Source organism: Pteronotus mesoamericanus, unplaced genomic scaffold (assembly GCF_021234165.1).
Source record: "Pteronotus mesoamericanus isolate MK-2021 breed Mesoamerican mustached bat unplaced genomic scaffold, CSHL_Meso_final contig_1193, whole genome shotgun sequence".
NCBI lineage: Eukaryota > Metazoa > Chordata > Mammalia > Chiroptera > Mormoopidae > Pteronotus > Pteronotus mesoamericanus.
The window spans coordinates 2,274,041-2,300,754 of record NW_026555039.1 but is presented as its reverse complement, the minus strand read 5'-3'; the positions used below and the strand labels follow the sequence as shown (position 1 = coordinate 2,300,754).

General features: G+C 66.3%; 1 protein-coding gene across 1 annotated transcript; it reads right to left on the bottom strand.

Annotated features, from left to right (window-relative positions):
- Window positions 1-6,957: 6,957 nt before the first annotated feature.
- TTC34 (tetratricopeptide repeat domain 34) lies at window positions 6,958-24,438 on the bottom strand. Its single transcript, XM_054583709.1, has 8 exons — window positions 23,658-24,438; window positions 15,968-16,814; window positions 14,490-14,715; window positions 13,181-13,385; window positions 11,963-12,129; window positions 10,774-11,044; window positions 9,876-10,090; window positions 6,958-7,485 (listed from the first exon to the last, which is right to left on the bottom strand). Exons 1-8 carry the CDS (start codon window positions 24,436-24,438, stop codon window positions 6,958-6,960), a joined length of 3,240 nt encoding a protein of 1,079 aa, XP_054439684.1.
- Between the last annotated feature and the right edge of the window lie 2,276 nt (window positions 24,439-26,714).

Below are 26,714 nucleotides of genomic sequence, written 5' to 3'. Positions count from 1 at the left end.
CGAGTCCCCTCCCTCGCTGTGATGAGCCACTCCACCCACCCGCTGACCCCAGGGCTCGTGTGCAGTGGAAGCCTTCGGGGCGCGGCCGGCCGAGCTTTCTGCTGCCCGAGGAAGAGGCCGCCGGCGCCGGCCGGGGCAGCTGAGGGCCTCACCTGCGGCCTCTCGGGGCTGTTGCAGCCACAAAGACGGGGGTCCTCACGGGAAGGGAGCTGTGCCCGGAGCTTCCTGCCCCGGGCACCTGGGAGGCCGCACAGGAAACACCCCGCCTGCCCCTGGGCAGTGGGCTGGGCGCTTAGGGGGTGTTCTCAGGGGGCCGCCCCGGAGCGCGGGCCCCCTGGCCGGCCCGCGATTGGCTCACCTCCGGGCCACTCAGGAGCAGCCGTCCCCGCGGGCAGGTCTGAAAGGCGGGGTCGAGAGGGCCTAGGGTCCGAGCGAGCAGGGCCAGGTGGCAGGGCAGGAGGCAGCGACCTCAGGGGCTCGGCGAGGCCGGGGGCTGCCAGGCTGCCTTTGTGATGCAGGCGCTGCCCCTCCTGCCCACGAGTGGCGCGGCCCGAGCTCTGAGCTCCGAGCTCCGAGTTCCGAGTTCCGTCTGGGTTTGGTGTGGGGCAGGGTGCAGGGCAGCTCCTGGGGCTCCGGGCTCCCTGCCGCATGGACGTCCCTTCCACGGCCTCCGGCCCTGGCTCCTGACCGCTCCTCCTTTGCTCCTGGACCCTGCCCCTCAACGGGCTGCGGGGCGGCCGGAAAGGAGGGCCAGCTGCTTCTCCCACAATGGCCGCCCGGCCTGACGGGGGGCGAGGTCGGGACCCGAGTGCCACGCTGGCCGTGGCTTTGCAAAGGCTCCGTCGTGGGCCTCCTTTCCTGTCAGCCTCCGGGGAGGGTTCTGGGGCCTCGCCCAGTGTGAGGGGGTGGGGGTCCCGGCCCTGCTCGTGATGGCAGTGGACAGGGCTGCCGGGGACGGGCCCCGACTGGAGACACCCGCGTGTGGCTGGTGTGGGGCTTGTTGCCTTCCTCCGCCCCTGAGGACTTGAGGCCCATTCCCAGGGCGGCCGACCAGTGACCCTGGCTGGGGGTGGGGGAGGGGCTCGGGCTTGGCGGGTGTGACTTGGCCCCCCAGCCCCACTGACGGGGGTGGGCCCTGGGCAGAGCAGGCCCCAGTCAGGGCCCAGACTTCCCTTCCTTACTGCCCACTGGGTCGCCGGCGTGGTCCTGCGCCTGCCTCAGAACCCCACGGAAGGATGGTCCCCCAGGCCCCTGGGACGCTCTGCGGGTGCCCGGGTGGGTCTGGGTGCCGGAGCCGGGGTCCTCACCGGGAGGCCTTCACCGGGTCTTGCTGGGAGCCCGTAGCCCACATGCGGGCTGCCTCTCGGGTTAAACGAAGCCCCGGGAGGGCAGCACCGAGAGCTCAGATCCCCCCAGCGAAGGCTCTGCTCGGCCCCGGGCCCTCTCCCGGCAGCGCCACCCGAGAACCCAGAAGTCGGCCCAGGGGGAGCAGCCTGCAGGCCTGAATGGGCATGAGGTCAAGGTCAGGGGGTGAGGAGCTGGGTCTGGCCTTCCCAGGGAACAGGGGGTGGGAGGGCCCAGCCAGGCCGGCTGGAAACTCCTTCCCAGAGTACGGTGGCCCTGGGGTCCCCTCACTTGACGCAGTCCAGCCAGCGTGGCTCCTGTCCCCGGCCAAGGCCGCCTGGACGCAGAGGCTGGCCATCTCTGGAGGTCGGCCCGCTCCTGCTCCGGTCGCACCATTCCTGCATTCTGCCACCCGCGGCCCCGTTAGCGAGCGAGGGCCTGGGCTCCGGGCCGCTGGCAGCCAATGGAGCTGGGAGCGGGGCTCCACAGGCCTGGGGGTTACGGGGCCCCTCACCATGCCTCACCCATGTCAGGCCCGGTCCTCTGGGCAGGAGGGAAGGGGCCCGGACGCTCTGACTCGGCCCCAGGGCTGTCGCTGAGCCACCAACTCAGCCCCAACAGCTGCAGCGTGAGTCGCCTCTCCTGTCGGCTCTGCCGCGGAGCCACGGGGCGGACGGCAGCGCCGGCCCGGCACAAAGGGGCGGTCGGGAAGCAGCTGCGAGGAGCGAGGGGCACCGGCAGTGCGCCATCGTCGTGGCTGAGGGCCGCGGGGACGGTTGACAGCCCGTAGGAGAGGCTGCGTCATCGCCTCTGAACCCCGCAGTCTCTGCTTCTGTGACCCTGAGAGGTAAAACGTTTACCCGGTTCCATTATTTACAGCTTCATGACTAATTAGCAATTCTTTACATTAAATTCTCGCGATTTGACTCTCTGGTGTGGCTTCTGTGTCCTGAGAGGGCCCTGACGGACAGACATTGGTACTGGGTGCGGTCCCCGCCACGAGACCTTCGGCACAGGACTGGGCGGGGCGGGGGGCCTGGGGCCTGGCTGCGGGGCCGAGGTCCTGGGCAGGGGGTCCATGGCGTGCGGGGGCTTCGCGTGGGTGGAGGCGCCAACTGAATCAAGGGCCCCCGTGCTGCAGCGGGTGGGGTCACCCAGCCACGGCGGCGCCAGCACCGGGCCGGGCGGTCAGCCTCCCACGCGCCACTACGGGAGAGGAGCGCCCGCAGGGTCTGGGACGCTCGGCCGAAGTCACAGCCTCCATGGACGCCACGTGGCCCTGAAAGGACCCTCAGGGTGGGCACGGCCTGGCCTCGCTGAAGTCGGCAGGTTGGGATGTCGTTGCATCCACAGATCCCCCACCAAGTTTCTGATGAAAGTTGGGGCGTGGGTGGGGACGTGGCACCCTGACGCTGGGAAGGGGACGTCTGGTCTGGCTCAGGCAGCGCTGGGAGCCTCGGACCCCTGGGTCTGCTGAGCCCCTCCCTTCAGGGGGAGTGGCTTGTCCTCCGGCGTCCGAGGGGGCCGGTCTTTTCTCGTCACAGCCCCTGTGAGGAACTTGCGTGGGGTCAGGGCCTCAGGAGTGGGCACTTACCCTTCCGCCCACCCCCACCTGCTGCGAGCAGGGTGGGATCCCAGCATCTGGGGGCGGGGCCCGGGCCAAGGCTGACCCGGGCGGAAATGGCACAGGCACCCCGATAACTGCAGGGTTTCCTGGGCCACGTGAGAAACCTGGGAATTGTGGGTGGTCGCAGAGTCTGGGGGTGTCCGCTCCACATAGGGCTGGCTCTATGAACGTGTCACGCTCGCTGGGGACGCCAAATGCACTGCGGTGGCTCCTGTCCCCCACCAGCAGTGACTCTAACGGTTCACTGGTGAGTGGCACCTGGACTCGGTGCTTCACAGGGAATGAGGTGGAGGTGCTGGGACTTGCCCAGTGCGACGCAGAGGAAGGACCCACCGGTGCAGGGAGGTAGCACGTTGGAGCGGATTTATTGTGTGTGGCCGGCGCACTCCACGAGAGCCCCCCTGCCCCCCGCCGCGGCCCCGAGAATCACAGGACTGCCTCCCCCGACGGCGGGGACACGCCAGCGCAGGCTCCCCAGCTCGGGCCATCCCTGCGTCCGGGGTGCTGCTCACGGTGCGTTCTCTCTTCACGGTGCGTTGGATTTGGGTCTGTCAGTGTCCCGTTTAGGGCTTTTGAGCGGGTACCTTGTGAATGGAATTGGCTGTGGCTTTTGCTTGGTTGAACTCGCGCTTTCTTCCAAAATGCACTTGGAAGCCTTTGTTCTTGGCCCCGAAGGAGCTGGGAGCCACCTGTGACGGCCAGTCCTGGAAAGGCTGTGCCCTTTCCCCGCCATCGCGGGACGGGCCTGCGTGCGGCGGGGGGCGGGGGGCGCTCCCTCCCGCCTTCCCTTCCGCCGCGGTGCCAGCCCTGGGTGACGTCACGTCTGTCCTGGAGGCGGGTGAGTGACCTACTGTTCCCGAAGAGCGAGTCCATTGCATTGAAGCCCGCGGAGGCATTCCCACAGAGTTGAGACAAATAACCTCTCACGCTCCTTTCAATTTCCTGTCACTTTAAAAAACTTTGTCTGTTGTGAAAGCGATTGCCATTTCAAAGTACCTTCATCTCCAATAAACATCACCAGGTGAGTGCCACAGCACACAGCCACCCCCCAGGCAGGGGACGGGGCCACCCTGCCCGTGGAGGTCTCCTTTCTGTAAACCCTGGGGACCCCTGTAACCGACCGCACAGGGCACCCTGCCTCCCGATTCCAAATTCCTCCCCTTATGTGCCACATGAGCCAACACGGACGGACCCCAGGACACCCCGGACGCCCACCCTCGACCCCAATGAGGCCGAGCCCCAGGCCCTGACCTCCCGTGTGACCCCAGACAGGCCGCGCACCCTGCCGCGCCGCAGAGCCGTAAATATTGCTCCACAAAGCTCCCTGATGGCTCCCACTGAACTGCATCCTGATGTAACAGTCCACAGGGGCAGGCCCAGCCCTGCATCGGTGCGTCTGCTCCCCCCGCACCCCCGCCGGCGGCGCAGGCCCTGGTGTGTGCCCCACGCCTCCCGGCAGGGAGCAGCCCAGCGGCAGGCCAGGGCCACAGCGCAGTGTCTTTGTGCTTTTTCCTGCCTTTAAAAAAAAGAGATTCTACTTATTTATTTTTAGAGGAGGGAAGGGAGGGAGGAAAACATGGATCCACTGCCTCTCCTTTGCTCCCCGACGGGAGACCTGGCCCGCAAGCCAGGCACGTGCCCTGACCGGGAAGTGAACCAGCAACGCCTTGCTTTCTGGGACTTCACCCAACCAACCGAGCCACACTTGTCAGGGTGGTTGGGTTTGCTATTGATCCATCTGTTTTATGGCCCTTTGGAATGGTGACATTTTGGATGTATTTATTAGTTCTCAACTTTGCTCTTCTGAGGTACTAACTTCTGCTTTTATGGGCATTCCTGCCTTCTGCTTTCCTTTGCGGTCTTTTTCTTCTCAAGATGAGCAGGCACCGCTTCTGCTTTGGCCGGGGCTGCCCCGCTGCGCACCTTGTCCGGCCGAGCCTCTGCCCGGGGCTGGGAGGCGGCCTCCCAGGCCTCGGACTCCCCTTGTCACTATTGTTCCCAAACTTCTACTCCAGATTTGACTTCCTCTGGAATCCAAGAGTTGTTTCATATTTGGGGGGGCGAAAAAAACCCTTCACTGTCTCCAGGTCAGGCAACGCCTCCTGCACCGTCCTGCGAACCTGGTTTTGGAAACCTAATGCTACTACGTGGCGGCTTTGTGAACAGCTGGCACCACGCCTCTTGGGTCAGGGCCTGCTTGCCACCGGCCACCTGCCTGCCCCAGCGTTCTGCTCCGTCTGTGCTTGGGGGGGGGGGGGCGGCTGCGTTCTGTCCCCTGCAGCCCTGGGTGCGAGGCTGGGATAACGGCCAGCCGCCGCCTCTGGCTGCAGCGTGTGTGGGAGCTTCCCCGGGGCAGGTGGACTTTGCTCAGGGAGCCCAGGAGGGTGAGCCCCTTTGCAGGGTTCCCGGGCTGCCTGTCTCCTGTTGAAGGACCTGCCCCAAGCAGGGGTGTGGCTCCTAGTCACCTGCTAACTTGACTGTGACCCAGTGCTAACTGTTGGGTCCTTGCACTTCCCAAATGGGATGAAGCCACTTCATAGGGTCTTTAGGGAGGAGAAAGCGGTGACTAAGTGAAAACCCGTTAGGACTGCCACGCATTGCCACCGAGCCAGCGCGGTTCTCACTCAAGTTAGCAGCACCTTCCCAGCTACTGCCCCTGCCACGGGCCGAGGTAGGGGCCCCTTGGGAGCAGTGTGGCCCCCAGGAGCGGGGGCAGCGACGAGGCCTGGCTGTCGGCTTTCAGGGCGGAGATGGGGGGTGGGGAGCAGGGCCAGGCCAGGCGCAGGCTGACAATGGTGACACAGGCACAAGACAGCAGTGATGGGTAGTGCCGCCCCCTGTGGGGAGGTGCCTGAGGGCGGGGGGGGGGGGCAGGAAGTGGGGGGGGGCAGGTGCGAGCGCCTGCGGGGGCAGTGCCCCCACTGCCTCTGTCCTCCCGAAGCTCAGGTGCTGGGCCTTCCCCTCTGGCCTTGACCCCAGGCCAGCCCCACCTCATGGCCTGAGAGCAGACTTGTCCACAGGAGTCACCGGGGCCCTTGTGTGGCTCCCAGAGCCATCTGCGATGTCTCCTGAGCCCAGGAACGCAGAGGGAGGCGGGGCTGGGGCCTGAGCGGCCTGGGCTTGGCACTCAGGGAAGGCGTGGCCTGGGGGGCGGGGCTGTGGCCCGGCTGCACCCTGACAGGCCAGTGGGGTGCCGAGCAGGTGGCTCTGTGGTGGGTGAGGGGAGGGACAGTTAAGGCGGGAAGCAAACTGAGAGGTAGGAGAAGCCAGCGCACAGCCTGGCAGGTGGCCATGGCCTCCACCTGGTCTGTCCCCCGGTGTTCAAAGTGGCCCGTCCAGCAAGGCTCGCCCATGAACCCGAGAGAAAACCCCTGTCGCTTGGCCCCAGCTTCTCTGAGACTGGCCCCCAGCCACGGGCAAGACTGCACTCCTTGCCCCCTCCCAGAGGGTTTTCCAAGCAAACCGACAGCAAGTGCAATCCACAGGGGACGCGCCCTCTGCGTCCCCACAGCTTAGCCGGAGCAGCGGAAGGGAAGCCCTGCCTTCTGCTCATCAGCGGGGCAGGCGCTCTCTCTCCACATCACATCGTCCCCGTGGCCACAGCGATGGGTTTGGGCACCGGGCTCTCTAGGAGAACGGCCTCATGAAAGCAGGCGTCTCAGCCGGCAGGCCCCAGCTGGGGAGCTGGGGGCTTGGGGGGCCCGCCTGAGGCTGACCTTAGTCCGGTCCAACCTGCCGGCCCCCTGCCAGGGCCATGAGGGCCCAGCTTGGGGGACCACGACGCTGTTGCAGCAAGGGGACCCGGGCCTCCCAAGACGGTCGCTCCAGGCCCACGGGACGCCCTTCTCTCTGCGTGCCGGGACTGGCTGTCCACCGCGCGCGCACCAGCCCCGGGGCTTGGAGGACGGGAGGGCGGGGCGAGCAGCTCCCCGGTTCGGGGGAAAAGCGACAGGGTGGCCAGGAGACCGGGCCCGGCGGGCGCAGGGTCAGTGCAGCCGGCAGCCCGAGGCCGCCTCCCTGCGGGTCCTCGCCTTCAGCCTCCTCAGGCCGCCATGCTCGGGGTCCAGCAGCAGCCCGCTCTCCGCCGCCGCCCAGGCCTCTGCAAGCCGCTGCCCGTGCAGACAGCGCTGCCCATGGCGCAGCAACAGCTGGGCGGCGGGGGCCCGGCCCGGCCGCGCCCCCAGGCTGCCCTGCGCGGCGCTGGGTGCCAGCCTGAGGGCCTGGGCGAAGGCCCCCGCGGCCCCGGCCTCATCCCCCAGGCTCAGGAGCAGGCAGCCCCGGGAACAAAAGTCCTCCGCCATCAGCAGGGGGTCGCCGTCCCGCGCACCCTCCCGCAGCACGAGGTCCAGGTCTGCGAGCGCCCGGCCAAACTCCTGCAGCTCCGCCAGGCAAGTGGCCCGCAGGCGGAGGTGAGGGGCGCTGCCTCCGCTGGCCAGGACGGCCAGCGAGCAGTAGCCCAGTGCCTGCCGGGGCTGCCCCGCGGTCAGGAGGCAGCGGGCTTCCTGGGCTGCGGCCTGCAGAGGGGACAGAGGAGGGGAGCGCAGGTCAGCCCAGAATGTCACAGCCCCTTGCTGGCCCCCCACAGAGGGGCTGCCCGAGTGCCCTGGGGAAGGGGGGCCCCTCCCTGCAAGCCCGCCGGCCTGGAATTTCCGCAGGCCGGTCAGGGGTCCTCCACACTCCTTTCTCCCCCTCCCTGGCCTACTACTGTCCCCGCCTGGGCAACCTCTTCCCTCCCTCCCTCCCTCCGCTCCTCTCCGAAGTCACCTGCCTCTAGTGGCCCTGCTACCCTGCTGCCCTCCCAAGGCTGCCAGCTGGCCCTGGGGACAGCAGCAAACCCTGCCTCTGCCCAGCCTGCTCTTTGCGACCCTCCGCGGGCCCAAGGCCAGGAAGCACGAGTAGGCTTCTCACTACGGCCCTGCAGAGCCAGCCACAGTTGGGGACAGGCTGCTGCCACCTCGTCCTCCTGCGTCCTCCGTGCTTTACTCCAGCGCCCTCCAGGGCAAGGCCTGGGGCTCCGTTCGCTGTCTGCCTCCAGACTCGCCCTCCTTTTCTAAGCATGGCTGCAGCCCGCTCTCCGAACCTTTCTGCCCCGTCCCGTGGATGAGCCGCTGGCCTCATATGGCTCCCTCCACCCCGTGGCCCCCACGGAAGAATAAGGCACACGGAGACCCTGCCTGTCCCTCCCGTTCTTTCCTCGATGCAGCCAGGATGTACTAACGCCACCTCCGCGCCTGACCCCAGGGGAGGCACAGGGCGCCCCGACACTCCGCAGGGACGCTGTCTGGTCCCAGACTGAGGTGCAGATGTATGCGCTGGGCGGGGGAGGGAGGCCTGGCCGGGACCAGTGTCCATTGTCCGCAGCGTCGTAGCTGGGGCTCCTTCCCGGGCGCTGCGGTTCTGTCTTCCTACCAGAGGGGCAGCGCGCAGAGCGGGCAGGGCGGCCCGGGACCCGCTGGAGCCCAGCTCACCTCTCAGCTGCGCGACGCTACCCAGCGGGTCCACTTCTCCGGGCAGAACCGCCCCGCAGGCGCAAAGCCCTCCCGACAGGCTTCGCGCTGTGCCACCAGCCACGCTCAGGCGCAGTGCCGCCGCCGGAAGCGGGGCGCCACCACTTCCGGCTCCTTTCCGGTTGGTCCGCGTCTCTGGGCAACGCGTGGGTTCCCCCTCTTCCTCCGCCCCCAGCGGCTTAAACCAGCCTCCAAGCGGCCCCGCACACCCCAGCCAGCGCCCAGCGACGCCCGCTACGCGGCTCCTCTTGCGTTCTTGGTCCCGACGACACTGTCTCATTCCCTGGGTCCCCCACCCCCGGTGGCAACGCCTTCCGCATTCGCATTACCCATTGCGCTTTGCGTGCAGCCAACTCTCTATTAAATCAACGCCCTGTTGGAACACCCAGGGCTGCTCCTCTTCCCGGCGGGCGCGAACACCAGAACTCAGGACACCCCTGGGCGCCCCGGCGGGCGCGAACACCAGAACTGAGGACAGCCCTGGGCGCCCCGGCCGCACGGGCGGGCGGGAGCCCCGCGTCCTCTGACCCCTGAGCAGGCGGCGCTCTTGGCCTCTCTCCCTCCCTCCGCGCGAAAGCTGAATCCAGCCGCGCCGGGAAGGACCGTTTCCGTGCCCACCCTGCGCCCGGGGCAAGCAGAGGGGGCGAGGCGGTCTGCCCACACCCAGGACTTGTTGCGCTCTTCCGAGAGGGGCTGCCGGAGAGCTTAGGCCCGAAGCCCCTCCCAGCCCCGCCCCCGCGCCCTCCACGCAGCCACGTCAGCCGCACCTGAGCGCTGTCGTCGGTCCAGGCCGCGCCTTGGCCTGTGTCTCCCTCCACGGCTCCACCCTCCATGCGCCCTGGCTACCCTGCTGCCCTGTCCTAGGGACTCTGCAACACGGACACTCTCTGAAATGAACCCCACTGTCTTCCCCCAGATTCGAGGGCCACCGGGCGGGGCTGTGGCTCCACTCAGCACCTGGGAGAAGGTGTTCCCACGTTCTGGTCGGATCAAGAGTGGAATGAAACATCAGCCAAGCAAAGAGGCGGAGAGCCCGGCCTGCTGTCCTCTTGCAGCCCTCTCTCGGCTCCCCAGCTCCCCTCTCACTGGGAGGCGCGCATCTCTCGGGGCCTGCCCTGGGGTGGGTTGGGCTTCCTGCTAGAGTGACGTGCTCCTGGCTGGTTCTGCCCGGCTCTGAGGGGGTCCCCTTCCTCTCCCCTGACTCAAGCCACCTGTTCCTCATGCAGAGAAGCCGGAAAATTGCCGGGAGTGACAAAACCTGAGAGGGCGACACCGGTTCCTCCTGCCCACACCCCCGTACCCCCACGTGGAGTCAGTGCACAGGGGATGCACACAGGCCGAGCTCCCGGGGAGCTGGGGAGGGCTGACGTGGGGACTCCGTGGGGTGCCGTATGCACCTGGGCCAGGCTGTGCTGCTCCGAGGCTTCCAGGAGTCGCAGCAGGAAGCCGAGGTCCTCAGTGTCGGCCTCCGCCAGGCACTGCAGGTCCCCGGCAGCAGCTGGCACGTCTCCCTTCTTGAGCTGGAGCAGGCCGCGCCGGGCCCGGGCTGCCGCTGATGGCTGGGTGGAGCGCAGGGCCTCTTGAAGGCAGGCGCCAGCCTCCTCGTAGTTGCCTGTCGGGGATTCAGGAAGGACAGTCAGAGCGGCGCTGGGTAGGGGCTCAGCACCGGGAGGCACAGCCAGGAGCAGAGGGACCCGGTGACACCATGCTGATCATGCGGACTTGCCTGCTCCCTGTAGCCCCACCTCGGGGTGCAGGGCAGGTCACTGGAGTCTACGCCCCCCAGGCGTAGCGCCATGGCTTGGAGCCCTCACCATGGCCTTTCTTTCCTGGGCACCCACGGGAGCAGGACAACAGGGGGTGGGAGCTGCGCCCAGGTTCCCTGGAGGCTCAGGGCTCCGAGGCGAGGGTGACAGGCAGGGGGTGCAGTCTGCACGGAGACCTCGCTTTTAGAGTTAGTGCTGGAACGTGCTCCGAGTGTTTTGGGAGAGGCTGACATTCAGGCACTTTTGGGCGTGAGATAGCCCCGCCCATATGGGGTCTGGGTCCCTGTAGGAAGCCCCAAGTCACTTCATTTCTCCTCCCTGCAGGCAAAGCCACATCAGTGCCCCGGAGCTACAGACACTTCGCACACAGCAGGCCCGCGTGGGGACCAGGCCCCAGGAACCAGGGTGCGGGTGGAAGGGACTGCAGAAGCCACCGAGTCTGGGATCTCCCTCCGGTTTTACAGGTTGGACTCCAGGGCTGGCAGGAGCCGGGACTGAGAGCTTGTTCCCGGACCGGGTGGCCGCCTACCCAGCGCGGTGAGCACGTCCACCAGGAGCATGTGCCCGCTCGGCAGCCCGGCCTCGATCCTAGTCAGGGCCTCCGCCACGGCGAGGAGGCCCTGGACGTCCCTGCCACTGAGGGGGGCCCCGGAGGCGGGCCGCTGGCTCAGGAGTCCCCGGCAGCGGGATGACAGGCCCCGTGCGATGAGGGCCTGGGCCTCGGGCTTCAGAGCGCGGATCTCAGGGACCGCCGCGTGCGGGTCCAGCTGCAGAGCCGACAGGGCATCGTCCACGGCCTCCTGCAGGAGCAGAGTGCGGGGGTGGGGTGGCAGAAGGGGCCCCAGCTGGGTGTTTGTCCCCCACCTTGTGCCTGGGGACCCCAGGAGGCGAAGACAGCCCAGTCCCTTCCCTCTCACAGCTGGGAGAGGGGTGTCAGCCCAAAGGACGTGTTCCTGGCCGGATCCCATCTTGGCTCCATGGGCTTGTCGCTGCAGCCCCGGGATGCTTGCGGGGCCCGGGCGGGGCGCCCGGGCTGGAACAGGTCCCAGGCACCCGCACCCTGGAGGGAAAGGCGCATCCCGAAGGGCGGAAGCCAGAGCCGGAGCTGTCTGGGTTGCCCTGGGGTTGTTTCCTGTGCTTCCTCGCTGGGCAGCCCTGCAGCAAGTGGGAGGACCTGGCAGGCGGCTCCCTCTGGGCGGCTCTTTCCCAAGAGAAGCTGCGGGCGGAGAGCCAGGTGCAGTCGCCTGCCAGGGGCCTTGCTCTTGGCTGAGAAGGGCCTTGTTCAGGGCCTCTGGGCACGTCTTCCCTGTGATAAGCACCTGCCCCGGGCCTGGCAGCAGACCCTTCCGCCCTGCCCTGAACCCTGATGATCCGGACCCACAGGCGCTTGTAGACAGGGCTGGGTGGCACCCAAGACAGCGGCCGAAGCCTCAGTATTCTAAGCGGGGGGCCCTGTGGTAGCCCTGAGGGTTGGCTCGTGTTCCTGTGCTGACGGACGCTGAGAGGCCCGGGACTCATCAGGCGACAGGGGAGGACCCTGAAACTGGGGGTGAGAGGGTGAGTCTCCCGTGAGCCCCAGGGCAGGGGGGCTTGGATGGGTGTCTCACAGTGAGGGTGGCCGGACCCCTGCTCCCTCTCTTCTTGGGGGTTGAGGAGGAAGGAGGCACCTGCCCCAAAGCACCCTCTACCCTACTTGCCCAGCCTGGCCGGGGCAGCACCTTCTGCTGGCCGAGGGCCAGGTGCAGCAGCGCGCGGCCGCACAGGGCCCGCACGTTCGCCGGCTCAGCCCGCAGCACGGAGTTGAAGTCGAACATGGCGGTCTTCCTCTGGCCCAGGAGCCCGTAACATCGGGCGCGGGTGAGCAGGGACTCGCTTGCCTGGCCCCCTGGAGGAAGGGGTGGGCGGCATCAGGACCCTTTGCTGACCGCGGGCGGGCACAGTGCCCCATCGGGTGCCCGGTGGTGCGCCAGCTGTGGGCCCCCTCGGGGAGCTCACAGACCGCGGGGCACCGAGACAGCGAGGGGCAGTGGCGCCTGGGAGGGCCGGTGGGCAGTCAGGAGGGGCTTCCGAGAGAAGGGGGCACTGCAGCCGCATCTGAGGAGAGGGCCCAGGGGAGGAAGGGTCCTCAGGGCTGGGCGTGAAGCGGCCACAAGCGTGAAGGTGCCGGGAAGGCAGGGAGGAGGCCTGCGAATCCCGGGCACAGAGTCCTCTCCTCAGAGAGGCTGTCACCGCCACGTTTCTTCCACGTGTGTGCCCAGCGGCGGACACAGGAAACAAGGCCTGGGCTCTGCAGGACACCTGGGGGCATGCCCTTTCCCAGCGAACGCGTGCGGGGTGCGGACTCTGCCCCGGCACCGGCCCGGCCGCGTGGGAGGCAGCGCTCCCCACCCTCGCTCCCATCCCACTCCGGTGCCCCCATCACCTCCTCGGAGGGGAGGCGCCCCGAAAGCACAGAGCCAGAAATCCGCACTGAGCCCTGGCCACCCCCGGGACTCACTGGGCCTCCTTGGGAACGTACCTTCCTTGTCACCTGCAACCTTCTGGCCAGGCCCTGCCCGGCACCCAGGGCCCAGGGCGAGGCCGGTGGGTGGGCTGGGTGGGCTGGGTGAGCGGGGAGGCCAGGCGCACAGACCAGAGACGCGCCCACCACTGCCGGGAAGGGCTTCGGGAGGAGAGCCCTCACCTCGCACAGCGCGGGGGCGATGAGCAAAGCTGTGGAAGGGCCTCAGCCGGCCCTCCCGCCCTCGTGCTCCACCCGGCCTGGCCCCTCTCCCGGGCTTTGGCCAGGGCCTGGGAGCACACAGCCTGGAACCCACGGACCAAAGGCGTGCTTGGACCCTCGGGCCCCCCGCCCCGGGGCCGGCAGGGGCTCCCGATGCCCCATGCAGCTGGCCGGGGATGGGGGCCCTGTGGATGGGCAGGTGGGCGGCTCCCACCTGCAGCAAAGATGGCCAGAGAGAGGTAGGCGATGGCCTCCCTGGTGTGGGCCTCGCCCTCGGCCCCTCCTGGCTGCGCTCGCAGGATGGCCAGGGCCCGCGCGTGGCAGTGGCCCCGCAGCAGCTGCCGGTCCTCTGGGCGGAAGACATCCAGGGTGGGCTGGAGACAGGCCGTGTCCCCGGACTGGACGACCTTCTTCACCAGCTGCAGGGAGCAGGACAGTCACCGCAGTCCCTCCCGGTGCCCCAGTCCATTCCACCCCCACGCTCCTGACCTGGCTCACAGGGCGTGGCCAAGGGGGTGGCTCAGAGGGGCGAGTCCTGCAGGTGACTGACAAAGGCCTGGCCCAAGGAGGCGGGGCCTACGGGGCGTAGCCCGCGGCGGAGTGTAACTAGTGGGGGCGTGGCCCTCAAAGGGAGTGGCTTGCAAGGGGGCGTGGCTCCCGGGCGTGGCTCGTAGCGGGGCAAAGACTGCTTGTCCCCAGCGCGGAGCACCGGGAAGGCTGCGGTTCGGGAGGTGTGAGCGTCCCTTGGGGCTGCTCCTCTCCGTTGCATGGCGGGGTTCGGGGTGTCCCAGTGCCCCTGAGCCACGCCCCCTCCTCCGTGACGTCGGAAGCAGAGAAGCAAAAGTCCTGGGGCCAACGCCCGTTCTGGGAGCGAGACACCAGGTGGACATGACCTTGGAGCTCAGGGCAGCTCCACCCCGAAGAGAGCCGGCGGTGCTCCGGCTGTTCGCTCGCTGGGGACACAGGCCCCAAAGCATCCTTCCTTCGCACCTGCATCGCCCAGCGCAGGGGCGCCAGGCACCCGAAGGAGGGGAAGGACAGGCAGGCCTCTGCCCCAAAGCCCCGCCTCTTCCCCTGGAACGCAACCTTCTGACCACGTTCCAGCGGGAAGCCCTCGTAACACCAGAGGGAGGCGAGGTTCTGCTTTTCCTGGGAGCAGAGCAGCCTTGGAGCGGGGCAAGCTGGGCCTCAGTGCCTGGGGGCCCCACACCGCCCCCCCCCCACCCGCGGTCCCGAGCAGGGTCACGTCAATGCCGAGTTGCGAGTTTACATGGGAGGTTTGGGGCGAAGCTCGGCCTGCACTTGACTCTTGGCCCTTCTTCTTCATGACACAGTGAAAGCAAACATGGGGTGCCTACTGCATGCTGGAGGCCTGCGGGGGCCGGGGGCACCCACTGCAGCTAATCCCTGTGGCAACCCGCAGGACCAGGGCATGGGTGAGGAGCCTGGGGCAGGGGCTAGCTTTGCCTGCTTCAGGCAAAGTCCAGGTTGTGGGGTGCAGAGCGAGGGGCCCCCGACCTCACCTGGTTGGCGTCGTAGAAGAAGCCCCTCCGCAGCTGCAGCAGCGCCAGCCGCGCCAGCACAGGGGCCGCCTGGGGCCTCCGGGAGAGGGCCACCAGCAGCGCCTTGTGGGCATCGTCCAGGCGGCCCAGGCGGTACAGGGCATCGGCTGCCAGGAGGCGTGAAGCCTCGTCCTCTGGGTCCAGTTCCGTCAGGAGCACGGCCAGCTGGTACACGCCCTGGGTGTCCCTGCAGAGAGAGCAGCTGGCGGCGCGCGGGCCCCTTCCCTACATCCCCCCAACGCCTGCAGGCCGGCAGCAGGCGCGTCCCAGCTCTCGCGCCGGCCAGGCAGCTCCCTTCCTGCCGAGACGCAGGCACCAGGATGCTGCTGGAAGGCCCCTCAGAGGTGCTGCTCCCACCGCCCCGCGGGGCAGGCATCTCACAGGGGTTTGGGGGGGCGACCCGAGGTCGTGTGGTGACCCCAGCCAACCCTGCCCGACGTTCCTTTTCTGCAAAAACAGGGTGACAGTGTCTGCACTGGTGGGCTCAGGGGTGCGTGGCAGGCAGAGCAGAAAACACACCAGGGGGTCCTCCTGGTGTCCCCGGAAAGTGAACCAAACTGCTGCTGCGAGAAGGGGCGGGGCCCTGGAATGTGAAAATCCCCAGAGAGAACCGTACACAGGGTCCCGAGCACCCGGGAGAAAATTCCTCCTCGCTCGCAAATCAAAGCAATGCAAACCAAGCAGCCAGCCGGCAGAGGAAGTATGTGCCTGTGTGTGTGTGTGTGTGGGGGGGGGGTGACATCAAACGCAGCCCCCAGGAGGCCCCCAGCTCAGTGCTTGCAGCTCAAAACAGCTGTGGAGTCACCCCCCGGCCAGCGAAGAGTTTGCAGAGGAGGCTCAGGCCTGGGTGAGGGACCAGATGGGCAGGCGGCAGCTCTCAAAGTCGAGGGCCTCAGGGAGCCACACTCCCTGACCCAGGAACGCCCCTCGGCCTCTGGGTTAAGGGCGCAGCGGGGTGGGGGCGGGGACAGGATGTCACCGGGGAGGTGGGATGACTCAGCGGAGCTGTAGGATGATGGTAGGGACCGGCTCTGGGGCTGCGGGGAACATGGTGACCGCACAGGAAGTTTGCGATCTCCTGAGTGAAAAACCGAGCGCTATAAATCGCACGTACAGCGCGGCTCATTTTGTGACCCAGGTTTCACGTGCACAGAGAGAGCCGGCCGGAAGGGGTGCGAACGGTGGGGCGATGTGTAAGCAGCTTTCCGTTTTCATTTCTGTGTTTGAGTTTCTAATTTCCTGCAAGTCAGCCCTTAATGCGTGGCGGTTAAGGGCTGAGGGCCCTGGCGGTAACTCTGCCTCCAACCGGTTAAAGAAATCGCCCAGCCGCTCCCGGCCGCAGCCCACCCGTGGGCGAGACGGGAAGACACACACCTGGCCGCCTCGCAGGAGCCCAGAGGGAAGCGGCCCGCGAGGGCGCACGCGGGGCTAGTGTTTACCCTTCCGGCGCCGGCGAGCTGTCCCTCTCCGCGGCCTGACTCCGGCGGCCGCGCGCGCCTGGGGGTCCTGGGCCCGGCCTCCGCTGCAGCATCCTGCGGCCCTCCTCCCGCAGCACGGTCAGCAGCAGCCCGCGCTGGTTCCAGGGCACGTAGGCCTTGGCGACGAGCAGGGCCTCGTCGGGCCGCAGCCGGCAGGCGGTGACATAGTCCAGCGCGCCGAGGAACGCGCTGCCCGCTAGCACGCGCAGGAGCCCGCGGCCGCACAGGGCACGCACACAGCCGCCCGGGTGCGGAGGCCCCTGCTCCACCACCTCCTGGAAGTCCTCCCGGGCACTCGGCGCGTCGCCGGCGTGCAGCGCGCAGAAGCCGCGGAGCGCCAGCAGAGGCGCACGGTCCCCGGCGAGCTCGCCCGCACGATCCCGGGGGCGTGTGGGCTTCAGCAGGCGTTCGCACAGCCCCCGGGCGCCCGCCGCATCCCCGGCCAGCAGCAGGCACTCGGCCAGGCGGGCTGCCAGGGCCGGGCGCTCCCCGGGCGGCGCCACGCGCAGCAGCACGCGGAGAGCGCGGGTCACCGGGGCCAGCAGCTCGCGGTCCGAGTCCTCGCGGAGCTCGGGGCGGCTCCGCACGGCCTCCTGGAAGTGGGCAAAACCCACGTCCGCCGCCTCCTGCGCCTGGGTCCGCACGCGCTGCCGGTCCTCCGCCGAGAGCACGGCCTCGAATTGCCTCCGCGCCCCCGAGGGGCTCTGGCGGAAGGCCTCGTGCAGGTCCCGAAGCAGGTCCTGCGCGCCGCTGTCCAGGAAGAAGGCCGCGGCCGCGCGCGTGACCAGCAAGGCGGCCAGACGCTCACCTGGGGCAGAGAACAGAGGGCCTGTTGGGCCGGGTGCTGCGGGGGCGAGGGGGTCCCACCTGTCGCGCCCCAACCACCCAGCCTTTGGACGTTCGGGAGCATTTCTGCTGCGACATCTCCCAGGACATTGCACATCGGGGAGGAACGCGGGCAGGAGGCCTTGTCGGTGGTGGAGCGGCATGAGAAGCCCGGGTGGGGGCGGGGGCGGGGGCGGGGGGTGCGGGCAGCTGCCCCAGACGCCTCCCCAGCCTGGGCCCCCTCAGTGTCCGGAGTCTGTCTCACCGCTCAGCCAACAGGGACATTTAGTTACAACACCTCCTCCCCAGCCCCTCACCCCGAACTTTTAATAATACATTTTGGGGTCGAGTTCCCCCTCCTGGGATCAGCTCCAGGTCGGAGCCGAGGTCGGGATCCCTGACCTAGGTAGGGGCCGGCCCTCAGTGATGCGCCTGTTTCTGTTCTTCTCGGGGCTCCGTGGGGACTCACTACTTCCCTCCCCCAAACAGAGACGCCCCCCGTCAGGCCCAGGAAAGGGGATGCGGCTGGCGGGAGTAGGGACGGCGGCCTTTTACGGAACTCTCGTGCCTCAGTTTCCACTTCTGCTTTCTAATGGGATGATGGCGTCTGCGGTCACAGAGCTGCGGGGAGGAGGTGGATGAAGGGGTGCCCGGTGCCCGGAAGAGGGCCTGACAGGCAGTGCTACTCAGCGAGGGCTCTCGTGAGTGCGGGAAGCTGAGTCGCCCCCGTACCCCCAGCAGCACCCCGACAGGTGCACGCCTCTGAGAGAGCCCCAGAAACCTCGGTGCCGGCGGGAGCTCCAGGTTGCGGGCGCCCCTTGTCAAGGTACAGGTTGGGACAGTGTGGCGGCGGGGCGGGGGGACGTCCTCAGGGCCCCTGCGCGCCTCCACCCCAGGTCTCCGAACCCCCACATGAGTGCTTTGGCACGGGGTCCTTCCGAATTCTCAGGGCGTTTCCTTGTAGCCTGACAGAGTTGCCGGGACAGTGACGGTCCTTGGCAGTGGGACAGGAGTGGGCGTGGGGCCAGCCTGCACCGCCCTGCCCTGTTGCCACTGTGGGTGAGCGCCACGTGTCACGGCCCAGAGCCAAGTACGAAAAGCACCTTGTGCCCTGCGATCGACCAGCCAATGGAGCGACCAACCGCAGGGTCACCCTGTCTAATCCTGGTGGACAAAGTAAAAACAAAAACAAAACGAAACAAACAACAAAGCAACCCCAGCAAAACAACCTGAGTCCTGGCTGGTGTGGCTCCGTGGACTGAGCGCCGGCCTGCAGACCAAAGGGTCGCCGGTTCGATTCCCAGTCAAAGCACAGGCCTGGGTTGTGGGCCAGGTCCCCAGTGCGGGGGGCGCCAAGAGGCAACCGCATGTGGATGTTTCTCTCCCTCTCTTCCTCCCTTCCCCTCTGTCTAAAAATAAAGAAATACAATCTTAAAAAAAAAACAAACCCAAAACAACCCGAGCCCTTTCTGCCAGCTACTCACTCCTGACAAAACAACCCTGTTCCCGCAGCATGGGGCTGGGCGAGCGGCTCTTCCTTCCCACACGGCAGAGCGTCCTCTGCTCTGCTCTGCTCCTGCACCTCCAGGGACACAACCTGGACTTCTCTGTGTTGTCCCTCAGGGCAGGGTGCTCTGTGAGTTTTTGTTCTGTTCGTCCTCCTGGATAAGCTCACCGGCCCTTCTGCTCCCTCCAGCAGGTGGCGACATCATTCGTTGGTTAGTGTGCTCTTCAGCTCTAGGCTTTTTACTGTTTCCATTTCCGTGGGGAGATGCCACATCTGTTCATTCATTACGGCCATCTTTTCCTTTAGCCCTTGCGTGTGTTACTCTTAGTTCCCTTACAGCCCTTAGCATGGTGATTTCAGCACCTGGGTCATCTCGAGGTCAGTTTCTAGTGACTTCTTTTTTTTTTTTTCCAACCGTGGCTCCCATTTTATTCTCCTGTTTCTTTGCATGTCTAGCATTTTTTCAAATTGTACACTAGACATCCGGTGGGTGCTTTGTAGAGCCTGCAGCCAGTTATGTGCCTCTGAAGAGAACAGAATTTTGTTTCAGTGGGCAGTGAAATTGGATCGAATCCAACTGGCAGCTGGAGTGTCCATGAAGTCCTCACAGTTTCCAGCTTCCGCTTTTTCGACCACCCAGGTCTCCCTGGCGTGTGGGCTTTGGAGGTTGGCTGCGGGTTTAAGTGGATTTAGGACGCAGACTTTGGGTCTCAGCCCTCCCGTGGCTTCCTCCTTTGCAGAACTTCCCTCCTAACGGTCCCGCCACGTTTTGCAGCCCCGCCGCGGCCTATGCCAATGCACGCCCATAAAGCTGCCGCGCTCTGCGCCACATGGATAAAACCTGCACTGAGAGCTTTCCTCAGGCAGAAAGCTGCAGGCCTGCAAACCTCGCCTTCCACGGCCCCCGTATTCCTAGGATTGGCGGCCAGTTTTCGCCTGCGCTGGCCAGTGTCCCGTGCCTTCAAGGGGCTGCATTTTATATTTTGTCCCCGCTTTCTCCCTCCCTGCTGTCGGCGGGGCGCAGGGCCGAGCAACGCCACCCGGATGGGAAGCCAGGCTCTCCCGGTGTTAGACTCAGAAGGCCTGGCATTTGGGGGAACACAGTGCTGCCCCTACGCGGGCATCATTTTCATTTTCCTGATTACTAGTGAGGCTCATTTATTTAAAAACACCCCCCCCCCACTGTGGTAGAAAGGGGCAGCTTGTTGTCTCTCGCGTCTGTGCCGTTGCTCGATGTCGGACATTCCCCACATGCTCACTGACCACCTGTGTTTCCTCTTCGGGGAACAGTTTTTGCCAGTTCTAGCACCAGGCTTTATTTTTTCCTCGACACAGAGGAATTCTTCAAACACTCTGGGGGCTAATTTTTTGCGCGTTGTTTATTTTGCAACCCTTCTTTCTTTGTTGTGGCTTATGCTTTCCTTTGCTATATTTATGGGCAAAACAGAAAGTTAGAAGTTTTAATTTCATCAAATGTATCCAGTTTTCCTTTATTCTTTTCACTTTCTGTATCTTAACAAGCCCAGCTGTTCAGAGACGTCTTACGGATAATTTCTTACACGTCCGTTTCCGTAGACCTCAGCTAAGGACGTAGTCCCCGTGGCCCCACGTTTGGGCTTGGGCTGAGGTGGGGCGTCAGCGTTGTCCACCGAATAGTGGTCCTGCCTCTTTCACCATAGATTTACAAAGCTTACGCTCACACATTAAGGTCCAGGCGGTTGTGTTTCTGGAATAATTTGTTTAATTAGTCATTCCAGCTATCCCTTAAGCCTGCTTGGTTAGTGTGCTTTTGCATCAACTGGTAGAGCCAAACCTTATACCAGCACCTTCTTCTCCATCTCCTCCCCCGCCTTCCCTCCTCCTCCTCCTCCTCCCCCTTCCTTCTTCATCTTGTCCGCTATTGGCCCTTCGCTCTTCTATTATATTATCAAATCTTTCTAACAGCAATGGACATTGAACACCTCTCTACTTATGTAATTACCCTTTCTTATCTTTTAATAAACTTTTGTAATTTTATTCATAAAAATCACATGACTCTGAAATTATTCTCTGGTAAGTGGTATGTGTTTAAACCACAAAGTTTCTATTTCTTGCTGGTATCTATAAATATTAATACTTTTTGTATATCCTGTTAAATTCTGTTCCTCTATTTGATACATTTTTGTTATTTCTTTGGGGGTTTCTCCATAGCTGATTACATTGTGTGGAATGATAAGTTTGTTTCTTCTTTTGTGCCTTGCCCGTCTTCCTCCTTTCTTATCTTGTTGCATTGGCGAGCGTCTCCAGTACAACGATGGCTCAATGGAAGAGGGGTAGCCACCTCATTCTTGATTTTAAATGGAAGGCTCCTAACATGTCATCATTAAGTATGATGTTTTGGGGAGGTTTCTGATGTAGAGTCCCTTTCTGTGTAGTTCCTAATGAAGAGCCTTGCGCCCATGGAGATGGTTGCCCGGGTGCTTCGGGGGACACGTGCTCAGGGAACCACGGCACATAGAGGCTCACACGGGGCGCGATGCGAGCTAAGGCTCTTCTTCGTCGGGGCCTCGTCCCTGCGTGCCTGCGTGCCGAGAAGGGCAGCGCACTTCCCAGAATACAGGCCTGTCAATGCTTGCAAGGGCTCTTGATTAGTAACCAGAAGATGAGAATACGTTGTCACAGGAAACTGCATTTGTGACAGTCTTGTGATGGGGAATTTCTTTGTTCACATTGTAAGCCACACTTGTGCTGCTGGAGACAAGTGACTTCCCGTGATGCAAGGGACTCAGGCCCGGGGAGTGCAGTTTTCAGAGCCGCGTCAGGGCAGACAAGCTTCTTGGCAGCCTCCCCTGAGGAGGGGGCGCCGGTGTTTAGCACACTGGTTCTCTGAGGCTGCAGCTCGTTGGGGGGCTCCGGATTTCCGCAGGTCTCCCCGGCCAGTCCGGCTGAAGACCCCTCCACCGGGGGGCAGCAGCGCGCGCCCCGAGCACAGCCCTGCGTCCGGCGCGCCCTCGCCGGCCCTGGCCGTCGGCCAGCGTCCTGCGGGCTCCCACGCTCCCCCTTCTCTCTGTCCCGCCCCTTTGCCGGCTGCTCTTCTGGGGGGCAGTGTGGTGGGCGGTGAGGAGCACCTGGGGGCCAGAGTCCAGGCCGCCGCGGACACTCCGTGGCCTCGCAGTCCCGCGGGTACGGGGGTGCGGCTGCCCCTGCCCTGAGGGCGGTGGAGGGGACCCCAGGAGCACGCGTGTCCGGCCCTTAGCACGGGGTCCGCTCGCTGCTGTGTGACGAGTGGCCCCAACACTCACGTCCCCACCTCTGAGTGTCCGGCTGCCCCACGCCTTCCGTCTGGACTCTTGACTCTAAGTGGCTCCTTTGGGTGGACGATGCCAACGCGCCTTCTTCACACCGAGTGCCCTCTCATCTCAAGACTCGTGTGTCCCAATCATGCATCCACTCGACTGGCACAAAGGAGCACGTCTCTTGGAGCACTCGGTGGCACAGTGAGTGAGGAGTGATTTTAAGGTTGTGATACATATTTTCTCTCTCTGTCTCTCTCTTTCTTACACATAAAAGTCCTTAGCTTATTAGCCCTGCCATGCAGACGGCACGGCCACCGCAGAGGGTCACCTGTGCAGCGCCCGCCCCGGCCCCCCGGCCCCAGCCTCCTCCGCCTGGCGCCCGCGCGCTCTCTCTGTTCTGCCCACGGGGCCGTGGTGTGCATGCCTGTGCGCAGGCTCAGTTTTCTTTGCGTAATCCAAGGACGTGACAGAGCCCCTGGCCTGGCCACCGCCGAGGCGGGGTCTGAACCAGAACACAACGATGACATCTGGTGCGGTCTGGTCCGTTCTGGCTCGTTTGCCCCCAGTTTCTGTCTTGGGCACTGTCGCCTTCCCGGCCTGGAGGACGTCGACGACCGTTCGTTTCCTGGGGTTGCCTGCTGGCCACGAACGTCCTGGCCGGAGCGGGCACGTGTCGTGTACGAGGGCGGACTGTCTTCAAGCAGTCAGGGCGGAGGAAGGCTTAACACACCTTTCACTGGGTTCCCGCAGCCCGGCTCAGGGGTGGGCGTGGCCCAGGGGTGGGCGTGGCCATGAGGTGGCCGACGGCCAGGGCGGGGCTGAGTACCCGAGGGAGGCTGGGGTGTGGCTCCCGGGAGCTCTTGCCACCCACCCCGCTACTAGGCCCCTTCAGGAGGAGGACCCAGCAAAGGGGCTGGGCAGCAGCCGCACCTCACGCTGGGCGTGGGCAAAACCCCTGTGCACCGCCCTTCTCCCCGCCTGCCGCTCCCTGTCCTCTGCATTCCACTTGTTAAAGGTGAACTTTTTTTTAAAAAAGATTTTATTTATTTTTTTTTTAGACAGAGGAGGAGGGAGGAAGAGAGAGAGACACATCCATCCATGTGTGGCTGCCTCTCACGCACCCGCCGCGGGAGACCTGGCCTGCAACCCAGGCCTGTGCCCTGACGGGGAATCGAACCAGCGAGCATTTGGTGCGTCGGCTGGCACTGGATCCACAGAGCCACACCCTCCAGGGCCGAAGGTGAGCTCTTACAATCATTCCCGACCTTTCCCCACACCCCTGCTCCACCCCAGGCACAACCTTGTCGTTTCTGATTTAGCGATGCCGCTTCAGACCCGTCGTCTGTCTCCACCTCTTCCTCCTCCATCCTCCACCTCCTCTCCTTCCAGCCTCCCAGCCCCGTCCTCCTGGGAGCCCGGTCCCCCCGCCCCCAGCCCTGCCCTCCTCCCGGCCTGGACCACCGCCCGGGCTCTCCCCGGCTCCCTGGGCACAGGCTGCGCGCAGCAGCCAGAGGAGCCTCTGCCGGCGGAGCTCAGAGCACCTCACGTCGCAGTTCCCCCCCCCCCCGCACCCCCTGCCCCGCGCCCGCCCCTCGGAGGGGGAACTCGGAGGATGTTCGTGGCCTGGAGGCTTGGCCACAGCTGCTGTCCGCAGGGCCTCGGCCTCCCACGGCCCCGCCCCGACAGCCGCCCGAGCCCCAGGCAGGGGCACCTACACGCCGGGCTCCTCCCCTTCAGCCGCCTGGTGCCGCCTGCTCCTGCCGAGCGAGGCCTTGCCGCAGCTCAGGCGGCACCCCTCCCAGAGCCCTCCCGACCCTCTGGCTCGAGGCACCCCGCGCATGCCCCCTTTCTCGAAGGCCTTCTTTTGTTTGCTTCTTTTCTTGGGCGCTCTGTCAGGGCAGGGGCTTGTCCTTCTCACCCCCGCGCTGCCCCTGGCCCAGCACGACCCCTGCCCCCACCACGGGCAGGGCCTGACTGTGCCGCGGAGGAGCGGCTGGAGGGGCTTCTGCCCTGACCCTTGGGGAGACGCGGCCCGCGGTCCTACCTTGGGGTCTGCCGCCGGGCGGGTCGCACTCGAGGGCCCGGCTGCACGCGGCCCGGCAGTCCTCATACCGGCCACCGCGGAGCAGGGCTTCCGGCGACAGGGCGTTGCTCCAGGTGCCCCCGGGGTCCAGGGCGGCCAGGAGCCCCTGGTAGTCGGCCTCCTGCGGGCTGGCGCTGTCCCCAGCCTGCCGGCACCGTGAGAGGTGGTCCTGCAGGGCGCGGACCAGCGCGGGGAGGTAGGGCTGCTGGTGGGCGAGGACAAAGGCCACCGTGCGGTCGGCCCTTGAGGCGAAGGTCTGAAGGTAGTCGGCCAGGCCGGCGTCCACCTGCTCCCCGGACAGGACCCAGGCCAGGGCGCGGGTCAGCCGCAGCTCCAGGGCTTGCTGGGAGTGTGCGTCCAGCAAGGCGCCGCACCGCCGCGCCACCTCCCCGTGGCGCCCGTGCGCCAGCAGGCCGGCCAGGGAGTGCAGGACGGCGGCCGGGTGGTCTGGGCACAGCGTGGCCAGGAAGGCGGAGGCCAGGGTCCCCGTCAGGGACACCACGGCCATGCCGTCCCAGTGGATGGCTGGGATCGGGCTGTCCCCTCGGCACCAGGCCTCCAGGGTGGCCACCACGGGGGCCCCCCGGGCCTCAGCCAGGGCCGCCCGGACGCTGCGCACTGCGGAAGGGGCGTGGCCGCTGAAGGCGGCCAGGTAGAAGGCGGTGGCCAGCGGGGGTGCCCCCAGGGCCAGGTGCCGGTCGCCCTCCCGGCACAGGCAGGCCGCGAGCTCCTGGGCCGACATCACGCCCGCGCTGCCGGGGGGCCCATGTCCAGTCCGCACGGCACCTGCGGCGGGGCGGGAGCGGGGTCGGGGCTCGAAGGGCGGTCAGCCCCCAGGCCCTGCAGCCCCCAGGCCTGCTGCGCCACAGCCTCCGGTCCCCCCGCCCTCCCAAGACACACACACGAGACCCAGGGGCAGGGGCAGCAGGGCGAGCTCAGCCGTGGGGGGGGCTGGCTCTGCGGGCGGCCTCCCAGGGCGGGGGTGGGGACCAGGCTCCCGGCCCAGCTTTGCCTCTGGGCCTCGGCCTCCTGCTCTGCGGAGTGGGGCGTGCTACTCAGGACGGCCCCGGGGCACTCATGGGCAGGAGTCGGTGCGCTGAGGGTCAGGGACCCCGGACCCTCGCTTTCCCCCTGCCCCTCCCGTACAGGCCTCTCAGGAGGATGGGACCCCCTTGTCCGCCCGGGTCAGCCGGGGCCCACGGTGGCCCCCAGCCTCTGCAGACCTGCCCACCTGCAGGACCACACCCCCGCCTGGCTACCCTGCCTGCGCCCTGTGGGGCAGGGGCAGGTGCTGGGCTGCCTGGGGCGCCTGCCAGGCCCTCGGGTGGTGGCGGGGAGCCACTGGCCCGGGCTTGGGGGCCTGTTCCCCGGCCGTGCCCCTCTGCCCTCCCACGCCCTCTGGCCTGGAGAAGTGACTATTGTGCCAACAGCCTTGTCTCCCCTTGTCTCCTAAAGCGCCTGCAGACAAGCCCCCCCCATCAGTGGTCTCTGACACAGACACGCATGAGCACACTGAGACACAGGCACACACGCTCACACACACACGCATACTCACACACGTGTGCCCACCGTCACTTGCTTGTGCTTAGAGGCTGTGCGGGGCGCGCGGAGAGGGGAATGGCGCGGCGCTCCAGGCTGGCTGGTGGCGGGGCGAGCGGGGGTGGGCGAGCTCCTCCACAGCGTCCGCGGGGCTGGGCTCCCAGGCGACCCGCTGCCCTGGGCTGGGGTGGCAGGTGCGTTTCCCTGGAGAGCAACAACACCTGCCGCTCACGGCTCAGCAGCGCCCCCAGCGGCCGGGAGCCTCTGCCGGCCCCGCCCCGCAGCCGGCGGCGTCGCTCCCCAGCCCCAGCGCAGGGCGGGGCCCGGGCCCCGGACAGACACGGGGCAGACTGCGGGGGGCTCAGGGTACGGGGCCACTGGACGCCAGGGTGAAACTGCACTTTGGGGCCACTCCTCGCCCCACATCCTCATTGTCCTCACAGACGAGGAAGTGGCTGGGAGTGGGTCGCCTTGGCCCCTGCCACCCCCGGAGCTCGGAGCTCAGCCAGGCTGCCTCAGGCCCTTTCTACCTGCCTCCTGCAGGCTGCCGCCAGGGAAACCGCCCCCAGGCCAGGGGGCCCCCTGCATTCCCGGGGGGCTCTTCCCAGTGCGCCGCCCCCGCCCCCTCCGCACAGGCTCCTCCCAGCTCGGGGAGGGCAGACTGGACCCTCCGCCGGTCCAGCCCCTTTCTGGCCAGCTTCCTCCCTCTGGCCCGGGCCCCTCCTTGGGGCGAGGCCCAGAAGGCGGCTCCGCGGAGCTGTGACAGGAGCCCGAGGGCTGGGGTGGCCTCGACTGTACTTGAGGACAGGGCTGCAGCATCGGGGGATATTTTAGGGATCCTGCGCCCCGCTCCCCGGGCAGGCGGAAGGGCCCTGTGCAGGCAGCCGCCCTGCGGCCCCTGGTGGGCTGGTGGCAGGTCCCTGGGAAGGTCGTGCTGCCTTGGGCAAGGGCGCCTCCCCCTCCAGGGGCCAAGGGCCCCGGCGCCAGGCAAAGCCCCGTCCCCACAGGGACGCGGGGAGGCGCCTCCCGCTGTGGGGACACGGGCGCGGCAGGGCAGGGCGCTGGGGCGCTGACAGCGTGGGGGCTGCGTCCCTGCTCCCCTGCCCTGGGACGACCCGGCGGCCGGCCTGTCGGGGAGTCCGGAGCAAGGTCCGCCCTCCTGTCTGGCTCTGGCCCGCCTGCAGCCGGCGACCTTCACAAAGGCACGGCCCCTGGGCCTGAACGCTGCCGCTGCCGTGGCAGTTTATTAAGAGATTCCCCGTTGCTTTGATTACTCTCATTTTAATTACCCTAACGAGGCGGGAACGATAATGGAGCCGGGCTGCGGGCTGCCTGGCGTCTGCAGTCACATTAGCCCCCACGAGTCCCTGGAGCTTCTGCCGGCACCTGGGGCCCGAGGACCCGCAGGCACCGGCTGGATGAGCCCGGTGGTCTTGGCACTTCAGGAGCTGCGGTTGCGGCCCCCGCCCTGTGCAGCCA

Excerpts from the sequence above, each read along its gene's own strand:
- TTC34 (XM_054583709.1), bottom strand. The coding sequence starts at position 24,438 with ATGTCGGCCCAGGAGCTCGCGGCCTGCCTGTGCCGGGAGGGCGACCGG. Across the intron at positions 16,815-23,657 it reads GCCCGGCGGCAGACCCCAAG|GTGAGCGTCTGGCCGCCTTG; the intron begins GTAGGACCGCGG and ends TCTCTGCCCCAG. Across the intron at positions 7,486-9,875 it reads AGCAGCACAGCCTGGCCCAG|GCCGCAGCCCAGGAAGCCCG; the intron begins GTGCATACGGCA and ends TCCCCTCTGCAG.